Raw genomic sequence first — 16,022 nt, 5'->3', positions numbered from 1 at the left:
ACAGACTGTGAACTGCCCTGACATTCCAGAGACACTGTTTGTGACATTCCCTGCCACAGAGCAGGCTGATGTGTTTCCTTCAACCTTTCCCATTTTCCCTTTTTTTTTTAAATTAATTGTTGATTAAATAACTTTCATTTGCTTTAACTTGTATGTAATGGTCAGTGGGTCAGAGAAGTGCCCATTGCAGAGAGAGTACCCCGGAGTGGGGACACCCTAGCCCCTGTCCTAGGTGACCACAGCAGGGTTGGGGGTCGAGCCCCCTAGGAATCCTGGGCCCGTCCTTGTTGGGGTTGCGAGGACTCTGCCAGGCAGGAGAGTGGAAGGGGAGTCCTCAAGGGCAGGGAGGCCACTGGGTAAAGGAAGTGGGAGCGAGGACTCAGATCCTTTCGCTAGCCCACTTCACCGGGGTAATACAGAAGCCAGGAAAGTTCCCCACAATAGCGGGCCTATTCCCCCGCTTACATGTGTTTACCTCAGCTGGGCTCCGTTAACCAACCTTTCATATTACAGCCACGATTTACCTGCCTAGTTTTAAACTTCTCATTATGCAGAAGTGGCTTTTCCACTATTCACCCAAATCAACAGGGTTCTGCCTATTGGTGCCTGAAACTTGGGAACTGGTCCGAGTGGTGTTCAAGAGTAATCACGTTACAGACAAGAAATGCCTCCCGGAGCGGATAGTGAGGCCTCACTTCACTTGGTCAATGGCAGGTTTCAGAGCAGCAGCCGTGTTAGTCGGTATTCGCAAAAAGAAAAGGAGGACTTGTGGCACCTTAGAGACTTTTCACTTGGTCAGGAGTTAAAAGGATACTAAATTGCACATTTTTAGGCAAAAACGGTCAGTACTGTATTAAAGTAGGCAGCGTGACCCTGCACGCACACAAGGGGGAAGAGCTAAAGTTGCGTGTTCGTCTTACTCTAACTTTCTGACTTCCTGGCTTTTTGAATCCTGCATTGTGCAACTTGATTGCTCTCTGAATGTGGCTCATTTGTATGGAACTTTCAAAGGGTTTGTTTTTTAAAGCAGGAGAAATAACAAGAGGATTTAAGAAAAAAGCAAAATAAAAAAATAGAAAGTATTAGTTTCTGTTATCTATGACTCCCTAAGCAGCGATCACTACCCCATCTGGAAGGAAGCTAACACAAGCAGTAGGTCCTTGTTAGGACAGCACGTCCATGAAGAAAAGGTTAAGTTACCATGGAGGAGAAAGATACCACCCTTAGTTGACTGACACATGCTCAAAACTTCTGGAAGAAGCAAGGGAATCAAAAAAATGACCTTGTCTTTTAATCAAGAGCTGAACATTAAGACAAATATGAGGGATGAAAAGTCACTGCTGTAATTTTGAGCTTAAGGGTGTTTAAGGTTGTCAAATTCTGTCCCAGCGCAGAGACCAAAACATGGCAGTGTACACGAGCTAAATTGCTAAGGAAAATCTCTCCCATGTATAACTTCATACATGATTTGCCCAGTGCCCATAACTTTGGCAAATCAAAACTTTTTTCCAAATCAAGATCATACTCTAATACTAACAGCTGGCTCTTATCCAGCGCTTGTCATCCACAGAGCTCAAAAAAAGCTGAGTACCAACCCTTTTACAGATTAGGAAATTGAGACACAGAGAGATTAAGTGGTTTGCCCAAGTGAGAGAACTAGGAATAGACTCAGTCCACTGGACCATGCTAATTCTCACTGTTTCCAGGCCAAATTTCAATTTTAAAATTTCATACAGTTTTCCTATAGTTTAAATGGGTAAAAAGAAAAGTTGTGATTTTTTTTTAAAGGCAGTAACACAAATATTGTTTCTCCCATTTTCTGCTTCAAAACAGTCTCACTCTCCTTTGGTCAGCAAGTTAAAGAAGTATGGGCTGGCTGAATGCACTATAAGGTGGGTAGAAAGTTGGCTAGATTGTCGGGCTCAACGGGTAGTGATCAATGGCTCCATGTCTAGTTGGCAGCCGGTGTCAAGTGGAGTGCCCCAGGGGTCGGCCCTGGGGCCGGTTTTGTTCAATATCTTCATAAATGATCTGGAGGATGGTGTGGATTGCACTCTCAGCAAATTTGCGGATGATACTAAACTGGGAGTAGTGGTAGATACGCTGGAGGGCAGGGATAGGATACAGAGGGCCCTAGACAAATTAGAGGATTAGGCCAAAAGAAATCTGATGAGGTTCAATAAGGATAAGTGCAGGGTCCTGCACTTAGGACGGAAGAACCCAATGCACAGCTACAGACTAGGGACCGAATGGCTAGGCAGCAGTTCTGCAGAAAAGGACCTAGGGGTGACAGTGGATGAGAAGCTGGATAGGAGTCAGCAGTGTGCCCTTGCTGCCAAGAAGGCCAATGGCATTTTGGGATGTATAAGTAGGGGCATAACGAGCAGATTGAGGGACGTGATCGTCCCCCTCTATTCGACATTGGTGAGGCCTCATCTGGGAGTACTGTGTCCAGTTTTGGGCCCAACACTACAAGAAGGATGTGGATAAATTGGAGAGAGTCCAGCGAAGGGCAACAAAAATGATTAGGGGTCTGGAACACATGACTTATGAGGAGAGGCTGAGGGAACTGGGATTGTTTAGTCTGCAGAAGAGAAGAATGAGGGGGGATTTGATAGCTGCTTTCAACTACCTGAGAGGTGGTTCCAGAGAGGATGGTTCTAGACTATTCTCAGTGGTAGAAGAGGACAGGACAAGGAGTAATGGTCTCAAGTTGCAGTGGGGGAGGTTTAGGTTGGATATTAGGAAAAACTTTTTCACTAGGAGGGTGGTGAAACACTGGAATGCGTTACCTAGGGAGGTGGTGGAATCTCCTTCCTTAGAAGTTTTTAAGGTCAGGCTTGACAAAGCCCTGGCTGGGATGATTTAATTGGGGATTGGTCCTGCTTTGAGCAGGGGGTTGGACTAGATGACCTCCTGAGGTCCCTTCCAACCCTGATATTCTATGATTCTATGGTCAGAGATCAGCCACGGAAAATTTCAGTCCTAAAACTGTATGTTTTGGAGAATTATGAGTATCTGAAAACAAGGGGCTAGAAGAGAAACTATTTTCCACCCTTCACCCTAGTGGACACGTCCTGCTCCTGCTGTGTGATATGGGCACAGTACAACCGTACTCGGGGATTGCATGACACATCCAAGTGATGTTACATCCATATTTGGGGATAAAAATAGCCAGGAAACCAGTATGTTAGAATTAGTGTAACTGAATTACAACATAACTGCTGCTGGTGACACCCTCGCAACACTTCCCTGCACAGAACGTAACACCATCTTATGCTGCTAAAGCAAGGCCCTGGAGCAGTAACAAAGCAAATAGCCTTGCTATGTCCACGAGTCGGACAATAGCCAGACCATACATCAATAAGGATCAATAGTTCCACCAATAAGGACAACCTAATATGGAAAGATTAGGGCTTGTTTGTTTTTTTGTTTTTTGGTTTTTTTATGATGTACAGAAGTGGCTACAGTTTCACTTCCAGGGCATTTGTGACATAATAATGCTACTGATCCCCCAGGCATTTACAGAGTAACAGGAAAAACAGGATTGACACCATCTGAATTTCTAACATAACAACCAAACAGAACCACCCACACCCACAAGAGAAAGGAAAAAAAACTATCTAATTAAAAAGCAAAAATGGACTAAACCCACTTTTGCCCCACTTCACAGGTCACCTGAATTAAAAATTATGCAAACGTCAAATTAGAGAATCATCTAATATTGCCAGAGATCTTATGACACTTGACCATATAGTCCACCTGCTCACTGAGAATTTACTTACTTAGACACACAAAGGCCTCAATTCTCAAAAGAACAGGGGTTTTGAGTGCCAGACACAAGACACCTTAGAAGGGGCAAGTGCTCAACGGTTTCTGAAAATGAGATCTCCTTAAGGTGTCAAGTTGGGCACCAATAATTGTTAGTCAATTTGGAACATGTAAGGCCAGAGTTCATCTTGAGCCTACAATATTTTCGATCTGATCCCTCTAACAAGCCAGTGACAAGGAGCTCACATTAGCGAAATGCCACTCCCTGGAAATGACAGCATCGCTACCCCGAACATACAGAAGACATGTTCAGTTCAGCTCTGTTGGGATCATTTGTGTGGGAGAAAGATGCAAATTAATGTTTGCTGGGAGAGGGAGGGCATCGTCAATTGCTTCCAATTTTTAAACAGCTATTGTTTGGTTTTGATAATGCAAACATGGGAAAACTTGCAATTTATGCAAGAAAGTATTTCAAACAAAGCAATGCTTCTCTATTTAACTTCTTAGTAATTTCCTTGGGTATTTTCTGATTTATTGCTACTGACTAATGTAGGCCCTGATCCAGCAGTGTACTTAAGCACATGCTTATCTTTAAGCACAAATAGTCCTGTGCATTTCAATCCTAAGATTTATTTTTTTTTGTTTGTTTGTTTTTAAAGTGTAGGGCCTAAAAAAATATGAGATCTTTATTGTTTTTAATTTGGGTTTCTTTTTATTTGCTCTCTGAGCCTTTAGGGCACACTTGATTCACATTTTCAGGCTTTTCTCCACAACTATGAGAGCTAGATACTTACTTTTCATTTTTAAAAGACAGTTGGGGTTCTCATGCAGTGACTTTTCAAGCATCTGGGGCTTCACACTAACCAAAACAATCACAAGAGTGCAAGACCAAAGCTAAGCATGCGCATCAGTGCTTTGCTGGGTTGGGGCCGTAAGCAGTTTTGGACGTGCCTGGGCAGCAGGATGTTAAACGTATGGATTGTTATTGATTCCAAAGGAAGTATACTGGGAGCAAATGCTAATTAAAAAATTAAATACAGCTGTTTTGAGTTCCTCGCTACATTTCTGTTATCCTCAAGGGAAAAAAATACATCCACAATATTTTTGGAGAGTGTTAAAAACAACTGGAGTACTGTGTCCAGTTTTGGGCCCCACACTACAAGAAGGATGTGGAAAAATTGGAAAACGTCCAGCGGAGGGCAACAAAAATGAGTAGGGGGCTGGAGCACATGATTTATGAGGAGAGGCTGAGGGAACTGGAATTGTTTAGTCTGCGGAAGAGAAGAATGAGGGGGGATTTGATAGCTGCTTTCAACTACCTGAAAGGGGGTTCCAAAGAGGATGGCTCTCGACGGTTCTCAGTGGTAGCAGACGACAGAACAAGGAGTAATGGTCTCAAGTTGCAGTGGGGGAGGTTTAGGTTGGATATTAGGAAAAGCTTTTTCACTAGGAGGGTGGTGAAGCACTGGAATGGGTTACCTAGGGAGGTGGTGGAATCTTCCTCCTTAGAGGTTTTTAAGGTCAGGCTTGACAAAGCCCTGGCTGGGATAAATTAATTGGGGATCGGTCCTGCTTTGAGCAGGGGGTTGGACTAGATGACCTCCTGAGATCCCTTCCAACCCTGATATTCTATGATTCTAATAGAGAGGCAAAAATACACAGGATTTTCCAGGAGCATATGTCATAGCACATGCTCAAAACCTGCAAAGAACTCTTCTTCAGAAATGTTTTAAGGGGACCAGGAAACACCACCACACAGCTTATGCCCAAGAGTTCTGACTAAGTAACGGAGCCTAACAATGCACCAATTAGTCTTCAGGTTTAATGTGAAAAACGTTTTTCAAACATGTTACCATCTGGAAGAATGGTACCTCCTTAGGAACCTCCTTAGAGGTTTTTAAGGTCAGGCTTGACAAAGCCCTGGCTGGGATGATTTAACTGGGAATTGGTCCTGCTTTGAGCAGGGGGTTGGACTAGATGACCTTCTGGGGTCCCTTCCAACCCTTATATTCTATGATTCTATGATACCAGTCTGTCTTTAAAATCCATGTACCAGCACATCTATGGAGAAATGCAAAAAGATCCTATAATCTCGTATATGCCGACCCTGCATGGTGTGAACTAGTGGGGGGGTGAGGTGCTGGTGAAGTCAAGCAGATTTTATACAGGGGTGAAGGAGGATCCAATTAAGTATAAGCCAGTTGGTACAAGTGTCAGAATTTAGTGGTTCAGCTCCAGAGAGAGCAGCAGCTGAATAAATTGTTTCTTAAGTGAACCCACCTGCAAAGTCACTCAGCTTTGTGTATCATCTGAGAGCAGACGGAGACTTTAAAGGCGTTAAAGCCAGGGCGTCTAGAGATTTGTTATTTTAAAATAGAATCTCTACCCAGTCGAGTTTTACCTCTGCATTTAGCTCACTTCCCTCACACTAGCAGGGCAGAAGTAGCAAAATAAATACAGCTGGCTTCATTTCAGCAGACCGCCCCCAGAGCAAACTTGGTGGCGGGGGAATGTCTCTAGCTAGAAAAAAGAAAAGGAGGACTTGTGGCACCTTAGAGACTAACCAATTTATTTGAGCATGAGCTTTCGTGAGCTACAGCTCACTTCAGAAGTGAGCTGTAGCTCACGAAAGCTCATGCTCAAATAAATTGGTTAGTCTCTAAGGTGCCACAAGTCCTCCTTTTCTTTTTGCGAATACAGACTAACATGGCTGTTACTCTGAAATCTAGCTAGAAAGTTATTCCGTGAGGGGGAAAGGGAGTCACAGACACCTACAATATGAACAGGCTGTGGCATGCTGAGCAGCTTCAGAGAGAGAGACTCTTTCAAGACAAAGGCCCAAGTCCTGCTCACTTTACTGACACAAGTAGCCCAACTGAAGTCCAGCCAGATCAGACTCCAATGTTTCATCTTCACTATGTTAGCGACCCCATTGTAAAAACCTAGTGGAGACTTCCCGTGAGGCAGGTGAGGTCATCTGCGGGCCAGGTACAGGGCTGACCTCGTGGAAGGCACTACAGGTGTGTAGCTTCCACTAGGATTTTATAGCAGGATAGCCAACACCAGTTAAGTTATCCCACAGTGACAGACTCTTTAGTAGGGAAGACATCGCCTGAGAATGGAACAGTTAAGAGTGCTGTGCAGCTTACTATCAGCACCAGACTGCAGGGCAATGCTACCATCATACGCCTGGGAGACATCAGTCCCGACAGCAAAGCTACATTCACAGCCGAGACTGTACTTTCGTTCCCGTTTCCAGCGGACCAGTTTCAAACAAAACTTCTGGGCTGAAAGTTTATGCAGCTGTTTCTTCCTGTTGGATAGCCCAGAAACAGTGATTTTCGGTCAAAAAAGTTATTCACCGTCTTCTCGCTACGGAATGTGTGATCTACTAAGCTTGAAAAAGAAAAGTTATTTAAAGAAGTTGCATAAAGGAAGTTAACATGTGACACATGTGCCAGACATTACTTTCCTTACAGACCAAAGTATGCTGTGATCTATAAACATTTATTTCAGTGGCCACTCATGTTCTTCCTTTTTAAAACCCTTAAGAAATTAAATTACCCGTCTCCCCCAAAAGTGCAGCATTACTGCCAAGAATCAACAGGCACAAAAGCCAGGAAACTCAAGTTATAGTTCTCATTCTGAATTTAAAAAGTGACCTGCAAAATAATTATAATGTGGTTGGCAAAGGCATAACATTTAACATCTACAAGAATGTAAACAATGTTACAGTGGTTGAGTATACCAGAACTTTGCATATACTGAGTAGAGAGTCTAATTTTAAATTCTCTGTCATGACTATTCATTACCTATTGGTTAAATTCTGGGTGCTCTATAGCAGTGGTTCTCAACCAGGGGTACGTGTACCCGTAGGAGAATGCAGAGGTCTTCCAGGGGGTACATCAACTCATCTAGAGTTTTACCTAGTTTTAAAACAGGCTACATAAAAAGCACTAGCAAAGTCAGTACAAACTAAAATTTCATGCAGACAATGACTTGTTTATACTGCTCTATCTACTATACACTGAAATGTAAGTACAATATTTATATTCCAATTGGTTTATTTTGCAATTATAGGGTAAAAATGAGAAACTCAGCAATTTTTCAGTGCGAGTGTGCTGTGACACTTGTATTTTTATGTCTAATTTTGTAAGCAAGTAGTTTTTAAATGAGATGAAACTTGGGGGTAGACAAGACAAATCAGACTCCTGAAAGGGGTGCAGTAGTCTGGAAAGGTTGAGAGCCACTGCTTTATAGTGTTGCATTAACAGTTTTTTTGTATTAAATATCATTAATCTCCAGTGTAATACTGAATCCCTGGGCACAGTGGTCTCTTTGATATCTTACCATACCTTTCCTCGTTCTCAGAGCAGGCTACTGCACTTTAAGAGAGAACATAAGAATGGCCATACTGGGTCAGACCAATGGTCCATCTCGTCCAGTATCCTGTCTTCCAAAAATGGCCAGATGCTTCAGAGGGAATGAACGTAACAGGCAATCATCAAGTGATCCATCCCCTGTCGTCCACTCCCAGCTTCTGACAAACAGAGGCTAGCAACACTCAGAGCATGGGGTTGCACCCCTGCCCATCCTGGCTACTAGCCACTGATGGACCTATCCTCCAGGGACTTATCCAGTTCCATTCTCACATGTGCTTGCAATTTAAAAACTTTCTAGACAGAAGAAGCTTGGCCATAACCACTTCACCTAAGCCTGCTGAACCCACTCATTACACACATCTCTCCTCCCTCACCAGTGCATCCTCCAGAAGACTGGGAGGAAGGGTTGCTTTAAGACAAAAATGAAACTGAGCAGCTAATATGTTTTGTCATATTACGGAACCTGACACTGGGGGCCAAATTCTGGTGCACTGTGTAAAAGTAGGCTCACAGCTATGTGCTCACATACCATAGCACAGAACTAGATCCCGGCTGGTAAGAGGATCAGCCTCCACATGGATTATTTCCACCAGCAGCACAAATAATCTGTGCCAGGGAGGTTGCATCATTCCCGTCACTTGGTGAGGGGCCCGCATGCGTAACCATAAAAGAACAGATCCTCAGCTGGTGTCAACCGCCATAGCGCCACTGACGTCAATGGAAATACAACCATTTCTGCTACCTGCGGATCTGCCACAGTGACCACAGTCCCAGCCTCCAGGCTGCCCCCAGAATGACCCTCTGGCTTTTGGGGGAGAAAACCAGAACGGGGGTTGCAAACTGCCAGCACATGCTCTCAGACCACAGACTGATTATCTGGCACTTACATACGTGCACACAGAACGTTCAGCTAGAGTCTGCGATACATTTCCTACCTGAGGCCTCCAAACATTGTTCACAATCATACAAACTGAGCTTTAAACACCCTAACGCAGGAGGCTGCAGGCCACTTGTTGCAACTGCCTTTGGAGCATTTTGTCAGGTTCTGAAACCATCTCAGTTCCAGCCAGTATCGGCCACCTGATACGACTCTCAGTTGTGTTGCAATAATTACTAGGCCTGGCGGCTACAAGTAGGCCCTGGTGATCCTGTTCTGAAGTTAATTTACATTGGCCTCCTTCCAACAGGTAATCACATAGAGGTGTGTTTAGAGGAAAACAAACTGGTGTTTAAACTTCCATCTTGGGTAGGTCCCTTTAATAATATCTTGGTGCTTTCACACACAAGGAGGGTGTGAGTCGATTGCAAAAGCACATGTGATTCAATGAGAAAGAGGTATCGGGGGAGGGGAGGTAGCCGTGTTAGTCTGTATCCACAAAAACAACAAGGATTCTGGTGGCACCTTAAAGACTAACAGATTTATTTGGGCATAAGCTTTCATGGGTAAAAAAACACTTCTTCAGATGAGAAAGAAGATTCAGAGCACATTTGTACATATATTTTGTGTGTATATATATATATATATATATATATATATTGTGTGTGTGTGTGTGTGTTTTCAAGCTCCTAAGCATTTTCACCCTACTACTGTGCCTATCATAGACAGGTCTGAAGCACTGGAAACATTTGACTAGGAAGATAGGACACGCCACTGAAAGCCTGGATCAGATGACAGTGTTGCTAAAGAAAACTCCCAAACATTACCCCAAAAGTCTAGAAGACCCTCCCACACATTAAAATTACACATGGCACAGTTTGAAAGAAAACTAAAAACTGATAAAGCCCTGGTATTTAATAGACAAACATTACTTATTTTAGCTTGATCTAACTAAAATACCTACATTAAAGAAAAAAAACTAGTAATGTTTAGGGCAGTGGTCCCCAACCTTTCTGTGGGAATAGCATATTCTCGGCAGCATTTTGGTGGGCGGTTTTCCGGTGGCCACGCTTGGCGGTGGCATTTCCACGGCGTGGTGTCCTGTGGGCACACAAAAATGCCCTGGTGGGCGCCACGGCATTGGTCCGCGTTGGGAACCACTGGTTTAGGGGATTCTTTTTGGCTATCTGAGAAGTGGAAGGGTGTTTTACCTTTTAAGAGTTCTTTACTTTCTGTTGTGAAGAATTTATGCTAGTGCCACATTTACCAATTTCGAGTCTGATCCTGCAAACCCGAGGTCATGAGAGTTGTCCCATTGGGAGTACTCATTCTTGTGTTCGCAGGATTGGGTCCTGCCTCCTTACACCTCATGGTTTTATTTGCCTTAACAAAATCTGCAATTTTGTTTTAAAATGTCAACATGTAAAAACATTACACTGCTGCTTTAAGCCATAAAACCACACCGTCTTTCTTGATAAAGAACTTCCTTGAGGTTTGTCTCATAAACAGTCACAAAAGATGCATGCCACAAACACAAGCAGTTTCTGGCTTTGAAAGAACAAGAAACAAATTTCATGCAAATTACTCTAACTGGCTATACAGTCCTCTCTCATTTTAAAACCAAGTGTGCGTATGTGTGTGTATATATATGTGCAAGCTTTGAGTAACAACTAACTAGTCACTTTAACAATAAGCCATACACAGTTCTGTATTATTTTATACACTCCGGCTTTTAAGTTTAGGGAGATTGGGAGAATCCAAAATTTGCAAAGAATTTGTAGACAGGAAATTAAATACCATGATCAAGTTTTGCAATAAATATTTTAGACACTTTAGAAATATTTAGAGACACAAAAAGGCTCCCACACAAGTTTTATGTTGCACAACATATGGTGATACATGGACTTCCTTTTGACCTCCCTCCCCTAATTTACACCGTTGGCTTTATTTGAAGGTTTAGGAGGTTGGAAAGATGACTAAGAAATTGGTTAGTCTCTAAGGTGCCACAAGTCCTCCTGTTCTCTTTAAGAAATTATAGTGATTGAAGCATTTTGTCTAGAAGAGAAGTGGAGAACACATTCATTTATTAAAGAAAATAATATCAAACTTTCAAATGACTCTTTATATTTCAACAGAGAACAAAAAGCAACTCAAGAGAGGGTTACAGCCAGCGAGGCGCAGGTAACAAGGCTTAGCGGGACAGAGTCAATTTCAGGGGGAAGAGAAGAACAAATCTGAGCCCCTGCAAAAAGGCAGATCTTCGCCCTCGGGAACAAAGGGAACTCGGAGGGAAAGAAAGGAGCAGAGGGAGACAATCAGCAGGGGAGAGGGGGGTAGGAAAAGAGGGACAGGGGAGAAACAGAGAACGAAAAGGGGTGGAAGAAGAGGGACCCAGAAGGCTGGCGGGAGCAGACCAGATCGAGAGAAGCACCCCGGAGAAAGGGCAGAGGGGAGCGGGCGGCGGGGCACGCCGGAGAGGGCGCTGCCCGGAGCGGGGCACTCACGCAGCTCAGCAGGGAGCAGACCCCCAGGCAGGCTCCCATGGCGCAGGACGCTCCGGGCGCAGCAAGCCCCGCTCCAGCCGGCTCCCGGGGTTACAATGATCCCGGCGCTCGGCCGCTCTCCGGCCCCTTCCGCCCCTGCGCTCGGCTCGTTCCGCCGGGCCCCGCCCGCCCAGCACCTGGCCCGCCGGCCTGAGTCACGCATGGGCCGGGCGGGGCTGGCGCGGGGTCCCTGGGCTGGCCGCTGGCCGCTGGCCATGCACCCGCTGGAGGCGAAGGGCGGCCACATTCCCCGGCCCCTGGGTGCCTGCAGCCTCCAGAGACCAGCCCGCTCTGTGCCAGAGCCTGGGGCGTGCAATGCCCCGCTCCCCCTCCTAGCTGGCCAGGGCTCCCCTCAGCATCCCCCCGGGATGGTGCATTTTGCATGTGGCAGCAAAGGAGTCCGTGATGGCAGGGGGGCCGGGGCTAATCAAAGGGCAGGATCCCCGTTCAACCCTGGCTGTAAGTCCTGGGCACACACGACCTCGCTCACTTACAGCCCATGTCTACACCGCTTTAGTTACAGCAGGATAAAGCGGGATAGTCACGCTGGGCTCTGGCACACCTAGGTGCATGAGGGAACCTCCACCCTGCAGTAAAATACCTACAGCTGGCTTGGGTCACCTGACTCAGGGCCAGGCTGCAGAGGTGTAAAAATACAGTGTAGAGGATGCTCCCTGCTCATGGGGTCTCAGCACCCAGGCTCCAGTCCAAGCCCAGACATAGACACTGTGATTTTGTAGCCCTGGAGCCAGAGTCCCGGGAGCCCAAATCAGCTAGCCCAGGCCAGCCACCTGTGTTTTATTGCAGTGTAGACATACCCTGAGCGCCCCCAGGCAGAGATGTTGATAATGTAGGTAACCAAAATTGCTTCCACTAATAAACAGCTCAGTTCCTTAAAATCTAGCCTAAAGCTCTCCCGAGCCTCAGTTTCCCCATTTTACCCATGAGTACAATGGGGAAAATACCTCAGAGAGGTGTTATAAGGCTTAACTGGTTAATGTTTATGAAGTGCTGCTGTTAAGTTGTTTAGGACTATGTCAGTCTTAAGTACTGGTGTGTTATGAGTGGGGTTAAAACTCATTGGAGCTGGTGGGCGGAAGAGCTGCCTTTCATCCAGAATAAATGTAAGAAGCAATTGAATTTGTTCATGGAATAGGTAACTGAAATAATAGGGGCCCCTGCCCAAAACAAAGCCATGTGCAAGGCTAGACTAGGAGCCGAGCTAGGCAGCCCAAGGGGGTTCCACTGTGACCTGCTAACAAACGCTGGGGCAGGGGAGTGATTGGATTGGAGCAGTGTGTCTGTGTGTGAGAGAAAGAAAGAGAAGCAGCAAGAAGCAACACAGAAACAGACACCGAGAAGGAGCAGAATGCTAAGGAATAAACAGAACAAGTGCTGGGAGCATGGCTCATAGAAAAAACCTAGAGAGAAAGCTTTGGGGCTGAGTGCTAGCTGAAAAGAGGTGTGGAACTCTGAACAAGGAAACCATCTTCTGTTTAATTCCTACTGTGCTCAGGAAAACAGGTCTTTGCACATTCTTTGTAAATAAACAAGATTGCATCAGAGAAATACCTGATTCATATCGTCCATTTCTCCTCCTAATGGAAACAACTCGCAGGGCCTCCAAAATTGGCAAACTGTTCCAATCAAAAAGGGGTAACAGTTAGTATGATGATGAGGTTGTTATGTGACCCAGTCAAATGCAGATTTCCACATTCTCCTCCATACTCCTAGGAAAGCAATGAAAGTACATGGAGAAACTCTAGGATGGGGAAACCCTGTAAGAGTTGGTTGTATGACTGATCCATGGAAAACTTCTCCCAAGGTAAGAACAGGCAGAGCCCTAAAGAAATGAGATCGCTGGGGAACAATGTACTCTAGGAAGATGGTTTCCCCATCTCCCTGCACAGTAGAATTAATTTCTTAGATATCCAAATGTGGCCACGATGTGTCCCAATGTAACTAAACAGCTTTAACCACAGAAGTATGGGTTTTCATGTGGCCTCTGCAGCTGAAAAAAAAAATCAGTGAAAAACTATCAATGAACAGCTCTCCTCCATGAATGGCTACAGCCCAGGAGAACAGCCTGCCAAACAGACGAGGAATGCAATGAAACATCCAAAACTGTATCCTGGGGGACTGGATGAGGAATGTGGAGAACCAGCATGTAAAATGGGCACCCTGTGAAACCTCAGGGACCTGTGGATTTTTCATAGGCATTTCCAGAATGGATAAGACCTGAGGTCCATTTAGTTCAGCATCTTCTCTCCAACAGTGGCCAGCACCTGATGAAGCAGAAGAAACGCCACCTGCTGGGTGACTTTGGGAAGTCATGTCCCCACCCTGTGCTTTCGTTTTCCCATCTGTGAAATGGCGCAAATGATACTGATGTCCTTTGTAAAGCGCTTTGAGATCTATGGATAAAAAGTACAGTATAAGAGCGAGGTGTTATTAGTCAGCTGTGGGATAATCAGTCCCCCGTGAAGGTCTCACCCTAGTCGCTATTACACTAGAAATCTGTAAATAATGCACACACATACAGATACAGCATCTCTTTGGTTATGTTCTGCATAAGCCTGAGTATAAACTAAACTGCAAATTCTGAAGCTTTTTATTTCTATTCTCTTGTTCAGACTTCCAGACATCAAATAGGTTTGATTGTTGCTATGTCAGCAACTGACCTTCAGAGCGATGTTCATTATTTGTTTTGTGAACAAAGCATTTTATTCACCCGATTATAGACTATACAGGCAAACTTTAGACACTCATCTTTTAAATTCTTGGCCTCAGCTTCTAGCTGCCCCTCTTACCCAGTACAAGGGCTTGAAAGGTTTCCATTTAAAAGGGTTTTAAAACCCTATTAAGTGTATTCCATGAAATCAATTCCCTGCAGTCCCTATTATCTGAGGCCTGAAGAACTGGAACCCACTATATTTATATTGGGGTGTTTTACCCTTTTCCTGCACTGCCTGTGTTCACATTAGCTCTTATGTCAGGTGCAGATGCTAAGAAGGCCCCCATTCAGTGATGATTCCCACTGACAATTGCTTTTTGAGATCTGTCAGTTATGCAGTTCTCAATCCATTTAACATGTGCTTAATTGATATTGTATCATGCTAATTTTTGTAATTAGAATGTCACGTGGCAGTAATTCAAACACCTTAGAAAAATCTAAGTATGTTACAGCTACACAGTTACCTCTATCGGCCGAAACAGTAATCTCAACGAATGCAATCAGGTATGTTTGACAAGACTATTTTCCATAGAACCAGGTTGATGGGCATTAATTCTATCCCTCTCCTTTAATTCTTTAACAGTTCTTTGTCTATTTAGGTTGTAAACTCTTCAGGGCAGGGACCATCACTCACTGCCTGTCTATACAGCACCTAGCACAATGGGGCCCTGGTCTTGGCTAGGGCCTCTATTGCTACTGCAATTCAAACAGTAATAAGAAGAAGCTGGGGTGGTTTGAAGCCAGGAGGTCCTTTGTTAGGGAACTGGGAGCCCTATAAGCAGGTTCCTATTCCCAAGAATCTGGCGCAGAGTCTGCCTTAACTGATATTGGTGAATAATGAGCAGGTGTCAAAACAGGGGTAGGACTGATGGCTTCAGAGAAACCAGGAAGAATGGGGAGGAGAGGCGGATTCTGACAGCGCTAAACCCCTGGAAGCGCTGGGAGAAGAATGCAGACTCTGCTAATGGTGACTAATGAGAGTCACTCCGAGCAAGCTGGAAAACTGCTTTGTGCAAACAAAAACCTAGGAGCTGCAGTGTCCAGAGTTGTCTGATTAACAAAGAAGGAGACTCCAGAGTAATCCGCAAGATGAAATTCATGGAGGGGTAATAAAAAAATCTCACCTGAGGCAACAGATATATCTGAAGGTAAAAGCAGGGTGTTAAATGAGGCAATATGTCCTACTGGCTAGAGCACTGGACTGGGACTCTGCCACTGGCCAGCTGGGTGGCCTAGGGCATGTGAAGTCACTGCTCTGTGCCTCAGTTTTCCCACCTGTAAAAAGGGTATAATGATGGTGACCTCTTTTGTAAGGCACTTTGAGACCTACTGATGAAAAGGGCTATAAGCGTAGCATGTCCTGTTGAAATGCTAAACTGCAGCTTCCCCTTGAACTAGAGAGGAGAATCTGTGGCTTAAAAAAAAGTCACAGAGCTTAGAGATGAAAGAGCGATAAATCCCGTCTAGTCCGTGACTCTGCCAAAGCAGCACTGTTCCCTTTTGCACATTTACTGCAGTGCTCTCCACCAAACCAAACTAGATATGTACACAGCCCTTGTTGCCTTCCTGCCAAGCATCGCCCAACATCTATGACAGAGAGGAGGGTTTTACTAACCCCACTATACAGATAGGAAACTGAGAGACAAAGTAACTTCCCTAAGGTCTCACAGTAACTCAGGGCAAAGACAGAAATTCAGCTCAGGTCTCCTGCATTG

General features: G+C 44.8%; 1 protein-coding gene across 1 annotated transcript in view; it reads right to left on the bottom strand.

Moving 5' to 3' along the window:
* The window catches only part of SERINC2 (serine incorporator 2), a 31,382-nt gene extending 19,695 nt beyond the window's left edge, over positions 1-11,687 (bottom strand). Inside the window, exon 1 of the mRNA XM_048826169.2 lies at positions 11,535-11,687. Coding sequence (XP_048682126.1) covers positions 11,535-11,573 — 39 coding nt within the window. The 5' untranslated portion in view covers positions 11,574-11,687. The remainder of the gene's footprint in view (positions 1-11,534) is intronic.
* Between the last annotated feature and the right edge of the window lie 4,335 nt (positions 11,688-16,022).

This window comes from Caretta caretta, chromosome 19 (assembly GCF_965140235.1).
Source record: "Caretta caretta isolate rCarCar2 chromosome 19, rCarCar1.hap1, whole genome shotgun sequence".
Taxonomy (NCBI): Eukaryota; Metazoa; Chordata; order Testudines; family Cheloniidae; genus Caretta; species Caretta caretta.
Note: the sequence above shows the minus strand (reverse complement) of the source record. Positions and strands in the feature narration are given on the sequence as shown.